The following is a 27,284-nucleotide window of genomic DNA, read 5'->3' as shown; positions in this document are numbered from 1 at the left end:
GGCCATAATAATCATATACATTGTATATTGACAAAATAAAAATTAAAAAAAAAAAAATAAATAAACTCATTAAAAAAATAAAATAAAGTTTAAATTCAGTCCCTCAGTCACACCAGTCACATTATAAGTGCTCAAAAGCTTCACATAACTAGTAGCTACCATACTGGACAGTGCAGTTCTAGCTATTTCTGTCTTTACAAAAAGTTCTATTAAATGCTGCACTAGGATATTTGAAGAGTATTTTAAGCCAGGAAATGGAATTCTAAAAGATATTTAAATAATGTTATGGATGTGCGAAAGATAAAGAGAAAATAATTTTTTTTTTTTTTTTTTTAAAGATGACCAGTAAGAGGATCTTAACCCTTGACTTGGTGTTGTCAGTACCACACTCTCCCAAGTGAGCCACGGGCTGGCCCTGAGAAAAGAATTTGTAAGAACTGATATTTACCAGTTGTAAGACATGCCTAGAAAGAAAATCCTGTACTTACATTAATATTGAATAGTTATAAAACATACTAATGTGATATTTATTCTATTATATGTGATGCCAAATTCATGACTGGAAAAACTCTATCTTAATTTGTGCACTACAATATCAAGTAAAGAAAGTTACAGAGGTTAGCATGTAGGAAAACGTGCAAAAATGCTCTACAAAATTGCATTAAGCTATATAAATTTTAAAAAAATAAATTTAAGTGTACATATTTAAGGCATACAACATGATGCACCGGATACATATAGATAATAAGAAGGTTACTATAGTAGAGCAAATTAATATATCCATCATCTCACATATTTTTTTGTGTGTGTGTGGCAAGAGCCGCTACAATCTACTCATTTACCATAAATCACACATAACGTACAATTTTATTACCTATAGTCCTCATGTCTCTGCATTAGGATGTCCAGGCTGTTCATCCTACTTATCTACCATTCTGTATCTTCTGACCTACCTCAACCCCATTGCCCAACCCCTAGTAACCAGTATTTTATTCTCTATTTCTGTATCATAAAAATGTTTTTTAAAATATTAAAATATAAAGCTTGCATTATAACTAATGGAGTAAAATATGTTCTGCCTTCAATATGAAATATAAAAAAAGAGAGCTCAGGGTGTAATTCAGTAGTTTTTGTTGACAATTGTGGGGACTGGTCACTCCACCCAGTAACAAGGACTGTCATTCCAGCTCCACTTATAGTTAGCTGCAGCCATGTGTTGAAGTAGTGTCCACAGGGATGTGAACAGAAGTGAACTGTGAAATTTCTGGGTCTTGCCAATTAAAGGGTTGGAATTGGTCTCCCCTTTACCATTTACTCCTTTCCTTTGACTCTCAGAAAGGGACAATAGAGCCTTAGACACAGAAAGGAAGCTGCTTACTGATGTGCAGCCAATGTATTAGATTTAAACCATCTACTTCTAGACTCTTACACAATGGAGTTTAAGCCACTATATTTTAGAGTATTTTTATAGTGGCTTGGTCTGTGCAATAATTAATAAAGCATTAAACTTTACCTCCAGAATTATATAAATAATATACAATGGTTTAAAATCTAAAGATCACTAAAGATTACCAGTAATATGTCAGTGTCTTCCATCATTTTTGTCATATATTCTATTAGCTCAGAGAATCTAGTTTTATAAGGTCTTTCCATTGAATCCAAATTAAACTGGCAGTAATGTTGCTATCAGCTATGGTGGCAAAGCTATAGACTCTTAATTTATTTTTTTCTTTTTCATTCCATAAAGCAGATCTACAGAACTGGCTTCTAAAGCTGGACAATTTTCATTCTGATTTACCAATGAAAGTCCATTTAAACAAAATCTGATTTCAGGTTGCATGTCTAAAACAATTTCACAGTAGTTATTTTATTTTATAAAAATATGGACTCAAAGGCCATGCTACTATAATGCCACAAAATGCTATTGGCAGGTCTTAACAGAAACTAATAGGTTATCTTATAATTTATAAGTGATAACAATGAAAATGAAATAAAATATCTCATATATATAATTTTCAAGACGAATGAGAAAAAGGACATTCCTTTCTTTAAAAAGTATATATTTTTGTCAAATATTTTATTATTTTATTCTTACTAGTAACTATAACTTTCTTTAAATACTAATGTCATAAAACTATCTTAAAAGTCAATAAAAGAATCAAGATGAGAATTTTTAGGTATCTCTACATAGACTGACAAAAATTATGCACATCTTAGTATATTCTATAACAATTCTGAAACATACAAAAAGGCTATTAAAATCTAGTTACGTGGAAGCTTATCTCAAAGTATGTTTTCAAGAGGATAGATTTCTTTTTTTTTTTTTTTTTTTTTTTTTTTTCCGTGTCCGGCAACGGGATCGCAACCCTCAGTGTTGCTCCCGCGCCTCGCTCAGCCAGTGAGCGGGAACCGGTCTGTATGTGGGATCCGAACCCTCGGGCGGGAGCGCCGCCGCGCTTCCCAAGCAGCGCACTTATCCAGTGCGCCACCAGGCCGGCCCCAAAGAGAATAGATTTCTTAACCAAAATATTAACCTATAAATTCATCCTATAATGTAAAGACTCATAATATCAGTATAGACAGATGATGAATAGACAGAAACAACATGAATGAATCAAGTTAGCTATGGAATATTCTTTCTTTGACTTCAAGAATTATTAAACAAAACAGATTATTATTTTGGCATGATTTTTGGAGAAAATATCTGAAATCAAGATATAAAGGAGATAAATTATTTGTGAGATTAGCTAATAATTTGTGTTGGTGAATGAACTTTATAATTAATTGTAAGTAGGAAAAACATCATGATGTGTACAGATAATCTAAATAGTGTCTTAGGGCCGGCCCGGTGGCGCACTGGATAGTGCGCCGCTTGGGAAGCGCGGCGGCGCTTCCGTCCGAGGGTTCGGATCCCACATACAGACCGGTTCCCGCTCACTGGCTGAGCGAGGCACGGGAGCGACACCGAGGCTTGCGATCCCGTTGCCGGTCCCCGGTCCGGTACGTGGGCGGCACTGAGGGTTGCGATCCATTGCCGGACAGGGAAAAAAAGACAAAAAGACAAAAAAAATAAATAAATAAATAAATAAATAAATAGTGTCTCAATATTTCCAGTTTCAGTAGGCAAATAAATTTACTTTCCCTGGTATACAACGAATTCTATCGAAAAATGAAGTCTCTTTCCCCTTCAATTTGGTTTGAGTTACTGTAGGAATGACAAAGTAATGTGGGTGAGTTTTTCAAGATAAAAGTATTTTTCATTTTTCATAGAAGAAAAACATGGGTAATAAATACTAATGCATCTGTATGTTGCATGGGCTTTCCCAATTGCCCCTCAATCAACAATGAGGCTCCGTAACTGAGGACTAAAGGATCCAGTTATCTCTATTCTAAAAGGAGCCAGCAGCAACCTGAGCTAAGACTCTGTTTTGCCACAAGACCAGGCCAGTGTTCCCAGACCTTAAAACTGCAGGAGTAAAGACAAGGCCATTTTAGTATTGCAACATTCACAGAATATATGAAACAGTAGAAAGAAGACTAAAAAAATACTCTTTCTTATACTAATTGCCCAGCCACAAATCTTAGCAGGCAATGGAGGAAGAATGCTTTAATGGAATATGTTATTCAAGTTTCAAATTGTCAGATATTTAATAACCAGAATTGACTGGCAATGTTGCAATATCTATTTAAGATAGCATTAAGCTACCTGCCATCCAGTGATTAAGGGATATTTAAGACAGCAAAGCTAGAAGAATAGTGATCAGACAAAAATCTAAGTATTTCATGTTTTAAACCCATTGTGTTGAAAAATGCTCAATCAAATTGGCTATGCTTATGATAGAAATCATTACTGTTTTATATTTCTTTCAAGTGTATTTTATGTTAGTGGGAATATACTATCCTGGAGTTATATTATTTTATTAAATTCTCTCTTTGCTCATCACTATATAAAGATTAAAAGGAAAAGGCATTTAGAATTTAATTCAACAGTTCTGAGTAAAATATGAAGAATGTTTCTTTATGGTCATATGTTAAATCACTAGTCCTAAAGATATTAAAAATTCTTAGAAAAGTGTGAAAGTCATAATATAAATGTAAATATGATAAACAGAGAAGATGATTATATTTCAACTATGGATTTTATTGCTACTAAAATATTAGTACCCAAAGCTATATTCCTACATTTTGTTCATATAAAATTTATTAAGAGGGGAATGAAATGAACCAAATAAATAAAATAAATGGTTTAGAATATATCATAAACATATTCCCATGCTACAGTGTGCCTAAAATGATATTGTAGATTTGGGGTCCAAACACCAATACTAAATTTTTAATCACATATTTCATACTGCTGATGAATCCAGTTAAGTCTAAAATAAATATCAAATCAATGATAGATAAAATTTTAATTATATTATCTCTAAAACTCAATGTTACTTAAATTTCTGTAACAATATAATATGATAAAAAAACTAATTTGTATATGAAGAAAGTTGAGGGTATCAATAAGGAGAAAAAATAATGAATTATTAAATTGTATAAAGTGATTATATATTTATTATAATTTAGTATCTCCATCTCTCAGATTTATAAAAATGAATTGGTAAGTTGCACGCAAGCAAGATATGTAATTTTGTAGTCTAATGTTGAAAGCAAATAATAATATCACTGCATAATTATTTATTAAATATTAACATATAAAAGGCTTTATTCCAGTGACTGCAAACATGGATTTGTGAATCAGCCTGCCTGAGTTTCAATGACAGCTGAGCATTTGACTAACTCTGCAACCTTGGGCCAATTATTTAACCTCTCTGCCCCTCACAGTCCTCATTTGTGAAAGACAGATAAATATGGAACTTTATTCATGGGCTGTTGAGTGTATTAAGTAAAGGGCTTGGTGCTTTTATTTAATACACAAAAATATGCAAATACACAAAATTTTAATATATAGAAGTTCTATATAAATATTTGTTACTACGATGAATGTAGTGTAATTGACCTGACCTCAAAAAAGGGGCTGCAGAGAAAAATACACACAGTGCTACATTAGGTTTCCTTTTCCTTTACGTGTTTTGGAAATTCAGGTATGAGTATAACTCAAGAGGTTCATGGAAAGATTTGTATTATCTTTTAATTCTATTTGTCCACAAACTTTTTGAAGTACCCTTGAATAAAGTAGAAATCCAAAGAGGATGAGGGAGTCACTGCCTCTTTTGAGTTGATCTTTAATATATACATTTAAAAAGCCTCAGTTTATATAGTTTCATTTTCTTTTAGATGATTAGTTTAGGCTTAGTAAATGCTATGAATTTTCATAATCTGAATTAAAATGGGTATATATCCATATTCCTAACGAAGGTTAAAATAGGAGGGGTGGGACTACGGGAGGAATTTGTAAAGGGCCATGATAAACAATTACGTTGTGTAATGTTGAATACACTAATTATCCTGATCTGAGCATCACATATTGCACTTAGGTATTGATATTCAACTCTGTACCCCACAGATATGTAAAATCAACTGTGTTACAATAAAAATAAAATTACATTTTGGTATAATAAAAAAAGAAAATAGAAGCTCAGAGTTCTCTAATTTACATGAGAAATCTAAATTTAATTTATAAATATACTGTGTCCTCATTGTTGAAAAGTCTACTAAGTAACTGCAATGTTTCACTAAATGTAATCACTTGACCATAAAGTAAGGGATAATAGGCATAGAATCACATGTGAAATGTTTATAAAAATTCATTATGAGATATAAGTTCTAAAACTGTATTTGTTAATATTTTTCTATGACTTTTCCAAAATTTGAAAACTTGAATAAGAAAGACAAAATAAATGACAAGATATCTGCATAAAGACAAATTTATATTTCTAATAGTTTTTATCTTGTAATCAATGAAAACTGTGGCTTTAGTCACATTTCGTGATCCATAAAATATTACCAACAAGTTGATATCTCTTATTTATTGTTTCTTAAAATTCACAATGTTTCCTGATTCACTATTGGAGGCGTAATTTTTTTAGACTTACACTGAGTCTTAGAATTCACTAACTTGTTAGAATTTGTGCTGATAAAATAAAGCCAATGGAATGTAAAGAGATAAAATAGTTTGAGGAATAAACGGCATGCTTCCAGGATTTCTTTTTTTAACTTAGAGAATGCACAAAATTTTAATTTAAATAAGTCAGGAAATTAATAACTTTCTGTTATCCTTGCCAAATGTGTTTTGACGGGTTAGGTTTCTGTTACACTCTCTCATGCCATATGGTATCATCACCTCTCTTTTTACCAACTTGCAACAGAAACATTTATCACACTTCTGTGAATAAATAACTTTTTATAAACTGCTTGCTGCTTGTAAGAACAATGAAAACACAGGGAAATCACAACAGAGTATTTAAAATACATCTGTACTTACTAAAGATTTCAATAAATGGAACCAAGGGAGGCATTCTACTGCAGCACAGTAGGTAGCAGACAAATGCTATTTAATTTTGTCAAGTGATTTATCCTTTATAAGCCTCAGTTTACTCACCTCTAAAATGAATAAAAATAATCTCACTGGGATCTTTATAATGATGAATGGTCACTTGTGGATGACGTGACTTTACCTTGTAAAGACATCAGTTCTCCTGACTTAATCTATATATTTAATGCAATTCTAATTCAAATAAAAAGAACATATTGGAAGAATTTTAACAACTGATTCTAAAATTTATGTGAAACAATAATAAAGTCCATGAGTAGCTAAGACATTTTTGCAAGAGATTATCAAAATGAGAGGACTTTTCCTACCAAATATTAAGCAAATTCTGCTCATAATGTGGTAATGTTAAAGGAACATAAAGTACGTCCATGGAACAGAAGAGAGGGCATAGAAACAGAGATTTGTAGGATAGTGTAGCAGCACAAATCTTCAGGGAAAGGATGAATTATTTAGCAAACGGTGTTGGAAACTTGTCACATTATATAGGGAACACAAAATGTCCCTCAGAGAGATTAAAGATCTTAATGTGAATTGTAAAACTCTAACACAAATAAAATATAATGCAGGAAATAAAAGGAAATTTTTAAAAATATTTACTTTTTAAAATTCCTGGCTTAAAAGAATTTCTGTTCAAAGATCTCAAAAGCAAGCAAAAAAGAGGTAAAAGTTGGTGGTCTAAATTTATACATTATAAATAATTGTTCCAAAGGAAAAATTAACACGTGACATACTAGAAAAAAATATCTGTAATGGCAAAAGCATTCAAAATGCATATCAGTCAGTAAAAGAGAAAAAGAACAGAAAAGCTAATGGGAAAATAGAAAAAAAAAAAAAGCTCTTTAAAAAAAGATAAAAAACAAATGGGCATAATAATGTTACTAATAGAATTCCTGTATTAACTGAGATGCTGCATATTTACAGTTTCTTTATATCACATTAATAAAAGTTACTGAATGGAAGATCTGCCAATTTGAGAAACTTCTACAGCTAATCATGCAAGATGCAATAAACTCAATGAAGGCAGAAAAAATCAGAGAACTGAAATGATAATGACTCTTACAAGAAAATATGCTAGCTTTTGAGTCATATCTTGGTACAAGTAATATATTAATACTTAACAATATCAATATTTTTGCTAAGAAGTTATTACTTTTTATGCTCACAGCTTATTTCCTTAGATTAGCACTTTGAAGTCCAGTATCTGGTTTAAAATATCAACTTTCACAGGCAATAATCCAGAGGATTTTAAACTACACACTCAAATAGCATATTTATAAAAGTGCCAGGGACTTTGATGACAGAACTCTTAAATATACATCATTGTTTGTAGTGGAAGTACTCAACAACAATTGGGACTTGGCCAAGAGAAAACTAGATTAGGAAATTTTCAAGTGCGGACTGAGCAGCTCAAGATCTTTAACACTTCACTATACTGTCTGCACATTTTAATTACAAATCCAATGATTTATGACTAGTCTTTTAGGTAACTATGGCCTATATACTTTCAGCGCTTTTCAAAGGAGATAAAGAAAAAATATTTTAGAGAAAAGTAACACTCCTGTTAGAAACCACTCCTGAAAGATAGGGGAATGGGAAAAGCTGAAGTCTGAAAGGGCATGCTACCTTACTGTTGATTTCACTTAAAGGAGAGGTGTTATGCACCCAGATTATGGTGATAAATTCAGCAATCCATTCATGTAGTTCACAAATTAACCTTTGAGATGATTAATTTGCCAATAAGTGATCATCTGTATTACTTTCAACCACAGAGCATTTTACAGTCTTTTTATAAATTTGGGTAAAATTAAGTAGTGTAAGCCATGATTCTTAAGATTCGTGTGTCATGGTATTTTCTGGCATTTGGGGAGAACATGTAAATATCTATGCAAAGTATAAGCAGTGCTCTCAACCATCTAAAGGAATTTTCCTTCACTAATGAGTGGGCTTCTATTGCCCACTATGGTAACAAAAATGTTAAAAATTGTAACACAGGCTATTCCTTCCATTCTTTTATATTCCTTAATCCAATCTAATTTTCTACCATTTTCCTTCCTCCCAAAGAGTTACATCCTTATCCTCTAAGATGCAGAGATGCCAGGAATAATCTGAACAAACAGGCCTTCCTAAATTCATCCCAGTTTAGTAACATTAGATCATACCCTTTTGTCCTCCATTATATTTCTCCACATCTAGCCATTTCTTCATCAAAAGTACAATAAAAAATTTACAAGTTTACCTTTTTCTTTCATTTTCCATTTCTGAAGGCTCCCATGTCATGTAAATTTACATTAAATAAATTTGTATGCTTTTCTTTTGTTAATCTGTCTTTTGTTATAGGGATCTCAGTCATGAACCTAGTGATGGGTTAGAAAAGAAATCTTTTCTCCCCTATAGATTCAAATGGCTTTACTTACCTTTGGAATCAACAGTTTCAAATCTTATTCCTTGCATAATTGTTTATGAGCTAAAACTACATATAAATAAAATGAAACATAAAATATGTTAAAAAGTTTATGAAGTCATTTAGAATAATATTTTTGAGTTTCACCCATAGTGAATGAGATTCAACTTTACAAGTTGGGACTAAACAAGATATTGTTAAGTATATGTACCTGTTTTTGAACCTTTATTCAAAAGTTTAAAATCCAAGAGAAGTAAATAGCAATTATCTTTTATAAAAAGCAAAAAAAAAAAAAAGATGAAAACAGTAAGTTTTAAAAATTTTATCACCAGGGCCGGCCCGGTGGCGCACTGGATAGTGCACTGCTTGGGAAGTGCGGCGGCGCTCCCGCCCGAGGGTTCGGATCCCACATACAGACCGGTTCCCGCTCACTGGCTGAGCAAGGCGCGGGAGCAACGCCGAGGGTTGCGATCCCATTGCCGGTCCCCGGTCCGGTACGGGTGCAACACTGAGGGTTGCGATCCGTTGCCGGACACGGAAAAAGACAAAAAGACAAAAAAAAAAAATTTTATCACCAATCATAACTAGATTCTTCCACTAATATTTTAAATGATGTAAATAGGAGCAATTCTAAACACTAGAGTGAGTTCTACCTCACAAAGAATTTGGAGATGAATGAATTACAGTAATTAAATGTTTCCATTTTCATTAGACATCATTAAAATTTCATTAGGTAAATATATCCACAATAGCATATTAACAATAGAAAATTAGACGAATTTTCAAAAAACTTTTTCAGAGGTTAGAAATATACAAGGATGATCCTTTCAGGAAATGATATTCTTAGATTGCCCTTTTACTAATATGTTTATGAACATAATGTAGGGAAAGCCATTTTTAATACAATGCTTTTGTAAGAGTACTATATATTCATTAACCAACTTTTAAAAAACTCAAGAGTACAGTGGTATACTAAAAAATATTTGGGCTTTGTCCCTGGTTCTAGGCGCAGATCTCCTAAAACCCTTAGAATCTCCTGAGTGTCTTTTGTATGCTAAAAAGATGATTCCTGGTGTGTGTGGGGTGGGGTGGGGGGTGGGTTCTAGATAGCTTCAGGACGAGGGCTGGTCACCAGAAAGACCAAGCCACCACTAAAGGGTTAGAAATTTCAGCCCACCTCCACTTCTTCCCTCCAACTTCCCTCCACACACCATCACCAGGGATTACAGGGGGACTGGAGAGTAAGTTCGACCACCAGTGGCCAGTGATTTAACCAATCATGCCTACATGATGAAACCTTCATAAAATCCCCAAAAGGATGGGGTTCTAGGAGCTTCTGAGCTGACAAATACACCCACGTTCCTGAGATTGTGGCCTCCTAGAGAGGGCATGGAAGCTCTGCCCTCTTGCCATATCTTGCCCTATGCATCTTTTCCATTTGTCTGTTCTAGTTGCATCTTTATAATAAAGCTGTACTACTACGTAGAGCATTATGAGTTGCTCTAGTGAATTACTCAACATGAGGGCCGGTCATGAGAACCCCTGACTTTGTAGTCGGCTGGGCAGAAGATTGGGTAGCTTGAGCCCTTCATTTGCAGCTGGTGCCTGAAATATGAGCAGTCTTATGGGACTAAGCCCTTAACCTGTGGGGTCTGCACTAACTCTGGGAGTTGGTGTTAGAACTGAATTGAATTGTTTGACACTCAGTAGCTGTTGGATCATTGGTTGGTGTGTGGGAAAATGACATGTATTTGATGTCAGAATTAGTATCAGAAAACACCATGTAAGTGTATAAAAAAGAACATTTTAAATTGCACATATTCTTGACACTAAAAGATGATCATTATCAACATTTTAGTACATTTCCGTTTAGTCTTTTTTCTCTTCTTTCTTTATATATAATCATTTATTTCTGAAAAAAACAGCAAGAAATGTTCATTTTATATCCAAAAATGTATATTAACACATAGCTATCCTATAAAGTAGTCTTAACAAAATTTTATAATATATAGCTTAGTATTTTATTTTTAGGAAGATAACTAAATGAGATTGTTTTTTAAGAATCAAAATGTATGCCTTATTATTACTTGAAGGAAAAGGAATTTTGTTGCTTAGATCATACTTATTGGTGATTAATTTTTCTCTAAACTGTATAACTAATTTATTTTCTTAAATTCATGAAATCACACAAAGTAGTTACTAAGTATGTTTGACATATAAAGGTACATCAAAAAGTTACAGAAAACTTTTAAAAGAATTAAAAGATAATATGACTCTTCATAAACTTTATGAAGTATCCTCGTATAACATATTTTTACTTGTTAATAAAGTCTTTGGACGTTTGGATTTTCTAGAAAGCATATATATATATATGCGCATATATATGCGTAGATATGGATAAAAAGAATTAATGAGTAGAAGATTAATTTTACAGTCATTACATATATTAATATATATTATTATGAAGGGAAAAAATAGAAGATTAAAACAATCTTGTAATAATGACATATTTTTCAAGAATACAAGCTTTGTTTTCCAGGTATATGAATGTTTCTGAACACACTGAGTACTTAGTACTTATGAGTCAGGATAATTTACTGCATTGTTTTAAAAGAAAACATCTGCCGGTCAATAGCTTAGCATAGCTCAGTCATAATTTCAGCACATAAAGGATGAATTGGCTTGTCTGTGCTCCTTTTTACCTAAGACCAGCCTCCACTTGATCCCACACGAGATCCCATTTTCCGTTGACTACTCAGGTGTAGATATGCAATTTTCCCCTCTCTTTCCAACATAAACTAATTGTCCACTCTTACCGAATTAAAGGAAGAGACTGTAATATATCGTATACTTCAAAACTAACCATCAACAAAACAAAAACAAACCAAAAAACCCTCCAAAACCCAAACAACCTCCCTTGACCTAACATCCCTCTCCAGCTACTATATTTACCAGCTCTTGTTAACAGCCAAAGATCTGAGAAGATATCCTTATGTGTGTTTTTTAACTTCTCTCCTCCCATATTCCCTTCTCCCCCTCCCCAATAAGACATCATCAATGGCACTACTAAAACAGTTTTGTCAAGTTCACCAAGGACCTCCACATTGCTAAATCTGCTGGTCAAGTCTAAGTTTCCATTTTATTTGAAAAGCTTGATTCACCTAGCCTCCAGACCTCTAACTTTCTTCCTATCTCACTGGCTGCTCCTTCTGAATCTATTTTGCAGGTTCTGTATTTCCAAGATCGCTAAAAGTTAGAGTGCCTCAGAGTTACAGTTTCTGGTCCTATTATTTTCTGTCTTCCCTCAATCCCATTATCTTACCCAGTCTCACAGATTTAAAATAAAATCTACCCTGACCCATTCTCTCAAGGTTGTAGCCAGTACCCACATTCCTAGGTGTGAAGAGTGGCCAGGGGGTGGCTGTTAGCAGGAGAGGTAGAAAGAGCTTGGATGTGTAGGCTGGTGATTCCATAGGCCTGGGTGTGAGGCCCCACATGGTATGGGATAGAGCTGAGGAAGGGAACTGAAGGAAGATAAGCAGTGAGCCAGGAGCCACATCCTGGCATGGAACTCTGAGGACTTGAAGGATTCTAAACTCATACCTGATCTTCCTAGTGGGGTTGAAGGTGTATCTTTCGGGATGGGAAGTTGGGACATCTTTTATTTATCATTCTCTATTCATGCCCTGAGCTCCACAAATGTTGAGACTGTCCCACTCCCACCCATGGGGATCTGAGCCAGTGACCTTTGACAGATCTTTGATTTCCCAAACTTCCTTACTGCCAGTAGCAGTCACGTGATCCAGACATGTGATGCCAGCAAGGGATTCCTGGGAAATATTTTCTACCCCAACCATGGGAGAGAAGCCCATGAGGAAAGGTCCATTAGGCAAAGCCCCTTTTATTTCTTCTTTCTAGTTTTTGTACCCAACTGTTGAAGGATATGATGATGCTGGGAGCCTGCGGGAGTCATCTTTGGACCTCAGAATGACAGAGTGGCCAACATGTGGAGGATACTGAAAGACTGTAAGAGCTCAGATCTTTGCTGACATTACTGAGTTTTTGACCCAACTCTAGAACCACCTACCTCTGGATTTTATGTTCCTTAAATCATCAGTCATTATGATTTAGGCCACTGTGTTGGTCAGCATTTGATACTCCCAGCAGCAGTCATCCTAATAAAAACATACTTTCTAATGACTAGCAAGAGAAACCAGTGTGGCTGGAAAATTACCATCTCAATTTTTTTGCCATATTTGTATATCACTCTTACTACTATGTTTTTTTCAAATCATCTCACTTTTCTTTGCTTCATGTTTTAAAAGGAAATATATAACTGCCATTAATAAAATACCAGGATCATTTGCCATTATAGAAACTAATAAAGATATATATAAAATGATATTAATACTGAAAATAAAATACAAATAATACTAGAAGCGAAAAATAAAAATCAAATCAAATCTGTGCACTGATGACTCCAAATTTTATCTCCAGCTTTTACCACTCTGCCCAACATCTACACTGAAATATCTACTAAGTTACCTTATAAAAAAAAATCTTTTGTCCCAGATGTGTTCCCTCCACAATTTTCTACATGCCAGTAATAACAATTCACCCCTCCAGTATCCCAAGCCAAAAATCTTAGAGTCACACTGCACTCCTTTCTCTCAAAATCTATATGAAACTAATTAGCAAATTCTATAAGTTCTATCTTGAAAACATATCCAAAATTTTAGCACCTCTCATTTGTGGGATAAACTAATAAAGGATAAAAAACAAATAAAATTTATACATTACAAATAAAATATATTAATGATTGAAACACAAATGTTGTTTAATCACAATTATTCTTAAATTTCTTCCACCCTTATGAAAATTTGCACTTAACTATTTTGTGGGGAAAACTAGTTTTAGGAATAGCTAGTTTCGATTAATTCACATTATCAAGCTTTCCCATAGCCTGACTGCACATTTCTTGTAGGATCAAACGTAATTTGAGTCCAAGTGCTATATAAAGAACAAAGGAGCTGCTAATTTTTATGTTTTCATTATTAAGAAGACATTTTTCCCTTGGGTAGTCTTTCAAGGCTTTCTCATCTTTAGACTGCAGTTGACTCCCCTATATCTGATACAAATGTTAAGTTTTCTTGAGAAAAGTGAAACTACAATTGGATCTCAGGTATAGTGCATAACACCTCCAGTGCACCTATGGCAATCATCCTTTAAACAGGTTTTTCTCAAACACTAGCTCCCAGTGTATGAACTACACTGACAGATATCCATAAAACACTGATTCCTAGAAAGATCATATGGGGATTTTAAAATGGCCTAAAAAAGAGAACAACTTTTACATTTCAGAAAACTTAAACTACAGCCTAAAATGCATGAAACAATGAGATCAGCAATAACACCTGCAAAATGCACAGCTTTGTGAATCAGTGGTTAAAATTAATTCTTCAAAGAAGGCATTGTTAAATGCTTTTAAATGCTGAAATTATAGCAATCAGCAAAGGACTAACTACCACCTTAGGTGGGATGGTCTTAACTTGCTTAAAGGAAATCAAATAGTGTCATAATAATACAAAAAGCTCCAAACTTTGTTTGGATTGTATTACTCTTCAAATACACCTGAATCATTTATAATAATATTTTGGTACACTTCCAGTGATGTTTAACCACAGACCAAGAAAATAGAGGAACACTGAGAAAAATGACAGACGGAAGTACTCATTTTCAGAATTCTCTTAAAAACTATTTTATCTTATTAAAATGAATAAAGTAAATCTATTATTGGTTCTGACTAATTCCAATAACTGACATGTTCTTAGTGTGTACAGGCATTAGAAAATATGATTGTTAAAAAAAAATGTTAAAAATCATGGGCCGACCCCATGGCTCACTCGGGAGAGTGTGGCACTGGGAGCGCAGCGGTGCTCCCGCCGCGGGTTCGGATCCTATATAGGGTTGGCTGGTGCGCTCACTGGCTGAGCGCGGTGCGGGTGACACCAAGCCAAGGGTTGCAATCCCCTTACCGGTCACAAAAAAAAAAAAAAAAATCATGTGCAGTGTAGTGATTTGACCTAAAAATCTTTCTCCAAGAGAGGGGACAGTTTTAACACATAACTCTAAATAATTAAAATAATTAGAAACTTATAAGATTTTCATTTCAATTTAATATTTTTGGTGGCAAAAGAGAAACTATGAATAAAATCAATTATACTGACATGTAAGTTAAATTTTTAAGTTAGCATGAACTATTTTGAGCTTCCTTTTTAAAAATCCAAATCAATATTTCAATATTTTTTATCAGTAGCTAATATTTTGAGAAAAATGAGAAAGTCCTAAAATAATTTTCCTCAAAACTCATCCAGAAAACTTTGAAGTTGAACATTTTTATTAAATACAACTCAGAAGTACATTTACTGTTCTCATAAAGGCTCAACCTGTTTTTACATTATAGCCCTGACTCCAGTATAAAGATGAGATAATTTTGAAAAGTAGGCTATATATATTTATATATATTCACTTATAGGCTAATACATCAATATATCAAGATACCATAGTATATTATATATTTAGTATATGTAAATATATCTTAATATATTAATGTGAAGGATGAAAACTAAAGCAGTATAATATTCTTGGGATATTATATTTTTCAAGATATGTCAATTTGCTTTTCTGCTTTCACTTTTTTAGAACCCAACCACCCTTAACTCCATAGCATACTAATGTAATTACTAATCAAGCTGAATGTAAGTCTGACTTAACTGTTTCAAGCAGCATTTAGAAACACAGTCCTTAAATAAAGGTTACCTTTTAAAGAAACAGAATAATTTATTATGGACACTGGTAAGGAAGAACATTTTTCTATTTGTCCCTAAAGCTATTCAGATGCCTTCTTAGATTTCTTTATGTATGACAGCTGTTCAAGTTCACTGAAGACACTTTTTTTTTTTCCCTCCAGAACTAACTACAGAACTTGTTGTTTATTAATCAAATGAGTATTATTTCCTGATAGGATAAGTTTGGCTTAACAAAAGAAAGAATGATATTATGCATAATTCTTAATGGCACCGTATAGGAAACAAAGCCAGTCAAATTCTAGTGGGATTGTGACAGAGATTGAGCAAAGCTTCACCATGGAAAACAAAAAGAAATGAAGGCAGCAGCGTATTTCCACATAGACGGGCTAAAAATAATCAAACCATTCCATATGAGCACCAAATTACATGCTGTATGAATTACACATAGGATTATACTTTATCACAAAACTCTACAAATTAGATACAATTATTCCCAATTCTCAGGAGAAACTGGGACTGAGAGCCCTGAGGTAACTTGCCAAGGTCACAGAACCATTAAAGAACTGAACAGAAATTCAAACCCAAATGGGTCTAACACTCAAGTTATTACTCCCCTTTATGAATATGTCTTCCTTAGGCAATTAGAGCAGGGAAGAAAGAAGGAAAGTAAAAACATTCCTTTAAACCATCTGACGAAGTGTTTGCTGACCCATCACTCATTTAAAACCTAAAGGGAGAGACCAGAAATCAGAAACATGACCAGGCAAAATCAAAACCTGTAAGCAGAAGTCTATTGATGCAAAAGGGAAGAAAGACAGATATAGGAAAGAAAAGCCTGGTAGATTCCTTATTCCCTCCAAATTGGCACCAATTTTCTTTCCTAGGCCCCATAACCCCTATTATTTCTTTTTATTCCTCAAAATAACTTGGGATGTTATCAAATTATTTAAAAAATAATTTGTCACTAAATATTTTTCAATAATAGAAATGAATGATTACAGAAATTTTTATTTGGAAGATAAATATCAAGACTGCTCTAAAAAATATCAAGAGGGCTCACAAATTAAAGTTTTACATGTCATAATACTTTAGCCACACCATAAGTTAATTTTGCGCTGGTAACAATTCAATAATAGTTTTATTCATATTTACCTATTTTATTTATTAAATTAGGATAGATTTTTTACTATGATTACTGTAAGCTTCAGTTTCTATCTGCCAGAAACAACCAGAAAATTCAAATGATTGGAATTAGTTTTTTTCCTCTAAGTTTAATTACCTATTTAGATGAGAAAGAGACAATGAACAAGTAAGCAGGCAGCAAATACACACGCATTATTTAACTTAAATTACTTTTTTAGCTAAATCCTAGAACTGGCATATCTAATTTCTTCTGTAATCATGTTACCTGCAAGGGTACTTCAAAAAATTCATGGAAAAACAGGATTGAAAGATAGTATGAACCTTTCCATGAACTTTCTGAAGTACCCTCGTATTAAGTACTTCACTCTATTGTTTATTATTTTTTTCCAGAGTATGTCATTAACATAGCAATAAACCACTAAATATATGTTTTCTACTAACATTAAAAGGGGTTTATCACGATTACCCTAAAGTAAGTTTGGAATTAAAAATAATAAAGTTATTTTTAATAATAAAATAATAATTAAATTGATAGGGTAAATAGGAGTCAGCCAGGCACAATGTCACAGAAGAGAAAGTCCTCAGAGAAGCAACAGAGGTAAGACCTGAAGCAAAAGAAAGGACACCTAGAATGGCTAGAGGGGCACATGGCAGAAGATGAAGCTGAAGGTAGGTAACTAGATCAGGAAGAATTAATGAGCCATGGTAGGGAGTCGGCACTTTAGTGTAGGAGTAATGGAATTGTTTAAGAGTTTTACCCAAGAGACTCACATGATTAAACTTTTAAAGAGGTATCACTAGCTGGTGATGGCAGGGGCAAGAATCAATACAGGAAAAAAATTCTGGAAACCACTGCAGTGATCTGCAGATGATGATAGTGGCTTAAATGAAATGGTGGCAGTGAATGTGGGGAGAAGCACACACATTTTAGATAAAGGATGTGTGTGTGTGTGTGTGTGTGTGTGTGTGTGTGTGTGTGTGTATAAAAGACCATATACAATAAAAGCAATAACTATTTGATGAATGGATTGTTTTAGAAAGACGATGACTTCTAAAAGGCCTTATAAGGTTTTTTTTCCTTAATAAACTGAGCAAAGTAGCCAATCTTGCTCATGACTTTATAAAAATACAAAAAACAAAAACAAAATCCCCAAATATTAACTTTTCTGCTTTCACCCATGTACTCAAAAAAAAAAAGACTTTCCAGACAAATGATACTTATACCTTTAAAACAAATATTTTCATATCATCCATACCTCTTTGAAATACATAGTATATGGTTCCTTATTTTTATTAAAGAAAACATGTAAGATTCTGTGTTTTGCTTACTGTTCAAAATCATTATTAGGTTTCTTAAATCTTTCTTTCCTTATTAATTATGCCCTGATGATTTCTATGCAACTATTTCTTAAACAGTTAATACAATGTATGTTAAATAAAATGAAATTTTCTTCAGATTCTGGAAAGTACTAAGGAATATTTTTTCGAGATGTCTTTCTTTTAATCATCTTGAGATGATTATTTCTCTTCAACATGCTCCCTTTTTTCTGCAGAAGATCCTCTTTCCTACATCATCTAGGACAGTAGGTAGAAACCTCTCAATTTACTACTATTCTACCAACAAATCTGCATCACACTTCTCTTTTATTTCATCCAATTTTAGTGGAAAAGGTCCTCCTTCCTCGCTTCTTTTAGCTCAGTGGAAGAGTTTCTCCTATGGTTTGAATGCGTCCCTGGCAAAATTCATGTGTTGGAAATTTAATCCTCATTAAAATGGTATTAAGAGGTGGGACCTTTAAGACTAGGTGATTAGGTCATGAGGGCTCTGCCCTTGTGAATGGATTAATGGATTAATGCTGTTATTGAGGGAGTGGGTTAGTCTATCTTGGGAGTGGGCTCCTGATAAAAGGATGAGTTTTGCCCCTATTCCCTGTCTCCTGAACTCACTTCCACCTTCTGCCATGGGAGGACCCTTGCCAGATACTGGCACCATGCTCTTGGACTTCCCAATCCTAGAACCATGAGCTAAATAAACCTCTATTCTTTCTAAATTACCCAGTATGTAGTATTCTATGAAAGCAGCAGGAAACAGACTAAGACAGTGTCCTTCCTGAAAACTAAAGGAATGAAATCGCTCTACCCTTGTTCTAGATGACATTCCCTACACTTCCTCAGGTAATAAATATAACGGTGATTCCTGTTCCTATATTCTCAACCTCTCTATCACTGGTTCTTTTACATCAGCATATCCATTTTCATGTTTCTTCCATTTTAAAACCATCCTTTTTACCTTACTAACACTACCCAATTTCTCTCCTTCCCTTATTTAATTTAAAATGCATCATCAAAGGCTACTTATACAGCTCTGGTCATTTGATGGTCAGGTATATTTCATTGTCATATCCATTTTAAAAAGGAAAGAAAGACTCAGCAAGGTTAAATACTTTCCAAAGGCTATAACCTAGAAAGCAATAACAGAATTCAAGTTAAGATATTTTCATTTAAGGCTTTATTGGGCTTTGTAATATAAAACCTGATGCCATCAATGCCACTAAATGAAATAATTGACTTTTGTATGTTTGATTGTTTTCCTAAACAGTAATGTCATAGAGATTCAACCCACATTGCCTAAAGAAAAACATATGAATAATCAACAAACAAATTGTTCTTTAAAATACATGACAGTACTAATAAGACAGTATAAGTATGAGTTATAAAGTTAAAGGTAAGCAAAAATTTTTATCTTTAATGAATTGGACAAAAATGTTAAAAAATTTCCTAAAAGTATACTTGAAGAGTATGACAAAAAAACAAACAAACAACAACAACAAAAAAAAACACACTTTCTTTTGTAATTTTTAACCTGGTAAAAAGATATTATATAAATAAGGTTTTATTCATTTCTTTCTGATGATAGTTTAAAAACAACATAAATAATAAAGTATTACTTGTGTTTTATTTTATACTACAGAATAATAGGTACAAAAATGTAATTTATACAAAAGAGAGTAAAAGAACAATATGATAAAATATATTTTGTGCCTATTTAATTTATCTAAATTCAATTTCATGAGATAAAATAATAGTCTAAGGAATTAACACTATATTTTAGAAGAACAATTTAATTTTACATAATTCAATAACATAATAACTATTATTTTAACTATGTAATATTAAGAATTACAAAGGTTATTACTTGTATTCGATTATTCCTAGTTTGTTCAATTATATTTTTATTTTTTTAATACCTTTGCTATCCTTTCTGATTAACTTAGAACAAACGATTCCTTCAACAAAATTAAGTGCTTGATGTTAATACATATTTATCACTAAACTCTTTACTCTATCACTGTATTCTATAAACATTCACTGAGGGCCTACTGTGGGCCAGGAACTATGTCAGGAACTGAATGTAGAAAGATGGAAAATGAGTGACATAGCTGCTATTTGAGGTAATTCAAGGAGAATGTCAGTAGCACATGAAAGTCACAGGTGACCTCATTAAACTTCAGAAAGTGCATTCATTTAAATAAAAACACTTAACCCAGTTAACACATAGCATACGCAAATTGTATGCAAATACAATTTAATTATTACATATATTAATGACTAATGTGCATCTCAACATTTCTGTCTTTCTCAAAGGTCATAGACTCTAAAGCAACAAAATAAAAATTTTGATTATACCAAGGAATGCAACTATTTTTCTTTTCAAAAAATATAAATTAGCTACTTTTTTGTGTATATAAAGAAACTACTAATGTTGAAAAGTAAAGAAATATTTTCATATCTCTGCATGGTTAGGGATTTCAAACCCTGAAAAGTGGATATTGGGTTAAAGGACAACCTTTGCATGTTAAAAAATTATTAGATAGAGACTTCTGGAAAGATTTACTTCCCAGGGAATTAGGTGTAAATATTTCAAAGGGGAGTAAAACCTGGAGCTATATATTTATATTCCAAAGTCTTTGTTTATATTAGGGAGGTTTTCGTTCTCTCAGGAGGAGAAGAGGGCAGCAGTATAACACCTCCTATTGAAATGCCCAGATTCATAATTTCAGGGTTCCTTCCCTATGGTGTAAAGTCCCCCTTTGCTACTTACAGATACCACCATGTGGCTCTCAACACATCTCTGAAGGGAGATGGAGTGTGGGTAACTGGTACAGTTATTGCTCTAAGAAATAATAGTCTGTCCTAATCCAGAAACTTTGTATTTGTTTTCAGGAAAACATAGATTTCAAAAATCTTATGTTTTAAATTAGGGTTTAGGGGGAAAAAAGTATCCTTGAAGACAGAGCTTCATTATACTTATTTTCAGGCAGATCAAGTCACCCCAATAGTCAATAAATAATCTTATTTAGCGAAGACAATACACTCATCTTGTTTATCATTATGTCATAAGATTTCAATATAATAAAAAGTAGAAATAGATTAGAATAAATGTGTAAGGCAATCTATGTAAAACAAAAAAATAAAAATCACTTACTTGATATTATCAAGACAGCCTGATTCAGGTTTCAGTATGGCAGTATGATGAAACATTTTATATAAAGCAATCCCAAGGAAGATTACATTAAGCTGCAATGTAAAAGGTAGAGTTATGTAGCATAACTGGAGTAGAAAAAGAGCAAGTCTATCCTCTGTAATAGATGGCTTGTTCTAGGAAATTAGCTCTTATGACACTTTTAAAGGAATTGGATCATAGATGACTGCCTAGTATTTTAGTAAAGGCAAGAAGCCAGTTTGGGGAATAGGGATATCACTGAGTTACAAAGCATTTCTATGCCAAATACACACAAATACAAAATCAGCAGCAGTTGGTTGTGCCTTTTTCATGTAAAATCCTTTAAAATTTTAAAGTTTTTAAGATTTGTATGAAAACAAAATTGGAAGGAACAGTCAGGTGTTTTCCCACCTTTGTGCTTTTTATCCATTCCCAATTCAAATTTTCTAAAAGAAAAATAATGGAAATATACTGTTGTTGAACTTAAAGTCATCTCTGTTCAAATATCTACAAAACTAAATGGGTTATGCTGGATTGGACTCCTAGTTAGCCATAATATTGCATAAACTCTTGTAAATGCATGTTTTCTTCTTCCACTGGTTTTGATGAACTATTTTAAAATATAAAAGTAGACTATAATGAGTGTCTAATTGCTTGAGTTATGTAGGGTCAAACAAGTACAAGCTTTGCCCAAATTAACCTATGTAAATTAAAGGTAGTCATTACAGGAATAGTGAAAATTTTATTTCTTGACCTGGGAAACACATAGTTAATTAGGAGTTCTTACCATAATTATCAAAGTCGCTGGTCCTATAAAACTCCAAATGAAGTAAGTGTCAAGTCGGAGCCAACATCTGCAATGAAACACAAGGGAGAGAAGGCAGTCAAGGACTGGGTATGGGACATACATCAAGATTGAGTGAGTGACAGAGAAGAATGTGTGCTGCAAAGCATTCCACTGGGAGACAGGAAATATTACTTTGCTTGTTCATTTAAATGCTGAATTATGTGCCCAATTTCTGACAGCACTATTGATGGAGTAAGATAATTACCCCTGGAGGAAGGAGGAAAAATGGCATTGGGCCTATTTGCTAAAGCCTTTTGTGTCTGTTATAGAAACCTAAAAAAAAAAAAAAAAAAAAAAAAAAAAAAAAAAAAAAGAGAAAGCCATACACATTGCCATTAAATCGAGTAGCTTTAAGCTATCCTTTTCTCTCCAATTACGGTGCTACATAACCTGTCTATCAGCTGTCAGGTAAAGTGACATTTTCCTGTCAAGAAGATGTGAGGAAATTCAGTATAAAGAAGAAATAAATTTGGAATCAGAAGATTGAAGTTTAATTAGGTTGGGCAGTCAACCTTTGGAGAGTTCTGGAGTCTCAAGAAGTGCATTGTTTCTGCTCATACTTCTGGGGTTGCAAATGATCCTTAGCATCCCATGAAGTTGATTCATGACCCAAAAGTAAATTATTAATCACTTAATTTCAGCTACATTTAATACTCCCCCAATTCATAAAGGATCTGGGAAATTACATTTTCATTCTTCAGCATGACAGGAAGACAGAATTGGAAGTGACTAGTTTTGAGAAAGATGAATGTACATTTTGAACAAATTACATTTGCTGTTAAAAATAATATCTTGAATTATTTGCCATTTTTATATATTTGAGGCATAATTGAAAAGAAAACGTTCAGTGGCAAATATCATATGGCAAATATGTGGTCAAAACCAGTAAACCTTAAGTACTTAAATATTTTTGTGATTATAAATATGTTACTTAAACCTAACAAATAATGGAATACCACAAAAGCTATTAGGAAAGAAGTTTATAAATACCTATCAATAAAGGAATAGATAAATAAAATATTTTCTGTTCATTTAATGAAATGTTATACAATAGTTAAAAAAGAGGAAGTAGATCTATATGTGTCAATAGGATAGATAAAAAAAGTTGAATCAAAAAGTAAGGTAATCCATACCATATATATGTATTAAATATAAACATATTATGGTAAATGCATGTTATGCATATACACACACATATGTATTAAAAACCACACAGTTAAAATACTTTATGTTTTGACAGACAATATGCAATTTTTTCACATGTAAAGAAAACAAAAACAGTCACCAAACTCATGTTAGTGGTTACTGCTCACATAAGAATAAAGAGGACTAGAAGCGGACCAAATATGTTTTATTTTAATAATTACTGAAAGCAAATATGCAAAAATGCTAACAGTTTTAACATGTGAGTGTTGGAGGCAGTGATGTTTATTATGACTTTTTAACAACTTTTCTGTAACTTTTAAATTTTTCAAAAAAGCTTAAGATCTAGGTTTTTAAGCAAACACACACACACTTGCAAATTCCCTACAAAAAATCAATTTCAAAACAACAAAATCTGGTTCTTCTCTATTAAATTAAATACATGTAAACTAATTTCAATATAAGTACAATAAGCACTCCAATAAGAAAATGACTACAAGTTCACATTTTTTTACATTAGACAATTTATCTTTATTCAAAATAAACATCATAATTCTGTTTGAAAAATGCTATTACTGAAATAATCAATACTGAAGTTATTAGCCATTAGTGTGTTTATCCTTTTGTTGTGGTGGTGTTCAAACAACTCTAGTCATAGAAAATAGGAGTGTGGAGCTGCCCATAAACAGAAACAAACCAGAGAATTCAGGGTTGAACTGTGAACATTGTCTTCATTCTTACCATAGGCTAGTTTGTCACCACCCTAATAAAAGCATGTGTGTGTGTGCACATGAGACTTCAGCAGAAATTTCCACGGGTCTTTCTGGGTTCTCAACAAAGACCATATTTTCCCTCAGAGCAAAAACAATAAAGGACAAAGTATGGACATTTTCTCAGATTAGACCAGAAATACACACATACACACACGGAAACCAAAAATGTTGCTGAAATTATAGCAACATTATACAATACTAATAATAAATTTAAGAAAGACAGCTAAATACTACAGCCCCTGTTGTTCTGTAGGTCAAACAAGGTTTTGAGAGCTAAACTGAGAATTAAAACATATTTTTTCAATTTTTTCATAGGAAAATATGCTTCAAGATCTTCCAAAAATGTTACTTTACATGTTATGGACTTCTTACACAAATATATTTAATTACATTATTAGTGATTATATCATTAGTGATTGGACAAAGCGCATTTAAAAATTTTAAATAAACTCACCAATGTTCTGCTAAAATAAATATCATTAAATTTTAGCCTTTCAAAGCTTTCCTTTTTTTGAAAAATGGTCTTAGCTTAGCAAATACTTTATTTTGAAAAGTGGTTTTAGCATAGTAATCTCTAAATGTGAAAATGAAATTAAAAATTATGTTTATTCTTTAAAAAATTCTTTAATATCTATTTGGTAAAGTTGAATTAAATTCCCTTTGGAATTGAATAGTGAAAGAGGCAATATGAAATACTTAAAATGTACTAGGTAAATCATCCAGCCATGAGGGCTACCCAGACTTTACTGTCTTTTGGAAAGCTGTGTGGCAAGAATCCCTTTTCTAATTTGATTGCCATATGGCCACACCTGCTGTTGTTTTTGGCCACATGCTGGCTTTCTCAAAGCTTTCTGTATTTCTTCCCTTTCCCATTAAAAATTTGCATGATTCCTGTCCCAGTTCACTGTGCCAGTGTTGAGACAATGCACACTGATGTTAAGGTGAAGAACAGTATTATGTGGGGTGCATATATACATGCCTGGGCACATATATTCCCACCTCATAATATTCTATAAATCTGGCCATTCAACGTCATTTGGATGCAATGCAAAACCACTGACTAAGGGAAGACCAGGCCAGATTAGTGAGATAAATGCTAGAGGTACAATTTATCACACTAAACACAATTAAGTCCAGCTTGCAAATGGTCAGATAGACCTCCTATAGAAGAGTACAATTTATCTGAAAATTGCCTTTATCCACAAACCAACATTTAACTTGTGAAATGGGTAGGTTTTATAGGCCATTCTTATTTAATCTTTAAGATATCTAAATTTCTTTTTTTAAAAATGAAATTCAGTCATGTGTATTTATACATTATATATATACATATTATTTATATATTATACATATTATTTATATATTATATATAATATACATATTATACATAAACATACATTATGTTTGTAGAAATACTTCTATACCTTTATAGAAGAAACATAGAAGAAATACTAAAGAAGGGAAATTTTCTTTATGTTGCATAATATTTTTAAATAAAGCAACAATATATTGTTTCATATATATAATGAAATCTTACGGAATTAATGTGTTTATTAGTTTCAGCACTCTAAATAATTGGTGCTAATACTGAGGAATAAATTGTTATTCTTCTCCAGAATTATTCTATTCCAAAATATAAGAAACATCATTGTAAATTAATATATAAAGGTGTTGCTATTTGTATCACTTTTCCATAAAAATGCCAATTGCCCATGCAACAAGTACCATGTTCATGTTTCCTCAGAAAAGAGAAAAATAAAATGATGAGCCAAATTAATTTCTCAAAACAGGGCAAAATAATTTCTCGAAACAGGACAACAGGAAACCATACTTCTAAAGTTTATCCTTTTCTACTACTGAACTACTGCTCATCATGTTATTATTATGAGTCATTTTGAAGAGGCATGATTCTATATTTAGAAAAATGGTAAGGCCAATTACCCAACATACATAAATATCACCTAAAACATACGTTTTACAATGCTTTTAGATACCAAAAACACCACCAGAGTGTAGTTCCTCATTCAAAGTTAGTGTGTTGAATAGTGTCAATAAGATGCTTTGGTTTTGTTACTGGTTTAATTTATTCTTATCGAAGAATACACCTGTTAACCAAAGTTTTTTGAAGTAATGTAATTAGCAATGGTGTTTACTTCATTTTCTACATGACACTAAATTACAGACTAAACTATCCTTGGTAAGTATTAAATGTAACCAGTAAACATTCTTTGGCTACTATTTTACCATAAAATTTAAAGGCTTAATTATATCAGTTTATGAAAGTTTGTAAACTAATCCCCTTTTCTCTGTAACATATACTGTTATTTCTATATTTGCACCATATGAGATATCTATCTGGCAATATTGAGAGAGTGAGGAAGGAACAAATATAAATGGCAAGAAGAAAAAAAGAGAAGGGGAAGCGACAAATATGTATTTCAATCATAATAAATCTAGTCCTAAGCTTATTGCATAATACAAATTTGTTAAGGAATTTTTTAAATGCATTTTTCATCACAGCACATTCATACCTCTAATCTTGAATTACCCTGTGCTCAAGTACATGAATTAGAAAAAAAGGCTGGCATAGTGATGCAGGAATGAATTGAGATCGGTGGTAGTCAAGACTAGCATTTGTGGTTCAGCTACACTTTTGGATCTTAGAACTAAAAACCAATTCTAACAAATCAAACATAGGTTATACTGTATTCATGTCCATTAAAAAAAGGTTTTCACTATTTTTCCAGTGAAGTATGTACATTCTACATTCTTACGATGTGCTACAAAGGTAAGAATAGCACTAAATTATTATATAACAATTAGCACTAATTAATATATAACAATTTATTAATACTAATTGTTGGATTAATTCCCAAGGTCCCATCTTATTTAGGTTCATAGGAGGTGATACCATAAGAACTGTGATTACTACTGTAATAAAGGGAAGTTTTTCAATATAATTTATTTTATAATTAAAAACAATGTTGTGATCATAAAGTTTGTACTTCTTCATTTATATCAGCCAAATAAAAGTACCAATAATAATAATAGCTCCACTTAATAAATGCTTACATATGCCAGACAATTTACATACATACATAGATACTTCCACACACATTTACAAATATATGAATATGCACACACAGTTTCCAATATCACAATAGG

At 32.6% G+C, this 27,284-nt stretch overlaps 1 protein-coding gene across 1 annotated transcript in view; it reads right to left on the bottom strand.

Annotated features, from left to right (window-relative positions):
* Positions 1 to 27,284, bottom strand: part of LPHN3 (latrophilin 3) — a 291,801-nt gene that overhangs the window by 52,101 nt on the left and 212,416 nt on the right. Inside the window, exons 13-14 of the mRNA XM_008573340.1 lie at positions 22,144 to 22,210; positions 21,339 to 21,430 (exon numbers count right to left, since the gene is read on the bottom strand). Coding sequence (XP_008571562.1) covers positions 21,339 to 21,430; positions 22,144 to 22,210 — 159 coding nt within the window. The remainder of the gene's footprint in view (positions 1 to 21,338; positions 21,431 to 22,143; positions 22,211 to 27,284) is intronic.

The sequence above is a fragment of the Galeopterus variegatus genome, unplaced genomic scaffold, assembly GCF_000696425.1.
Source record: "Galeopterus variegatus unplaced genomic scaffold, G_variegatus-3.0.2 Scaffold905, whole genome shotgun sequence".
In the NCBI taxonomy this organism is placed as follows: domain Eukaryota; kingdom Metazoa; phylum Chordata; class Mammalia; order Dermoptera; family Cynocephalidae; genus Galeopterus; species Galeopterus variegatus.
This window is presented reverse-complemented; position numbering and strand designations above follow the sequence as displayed.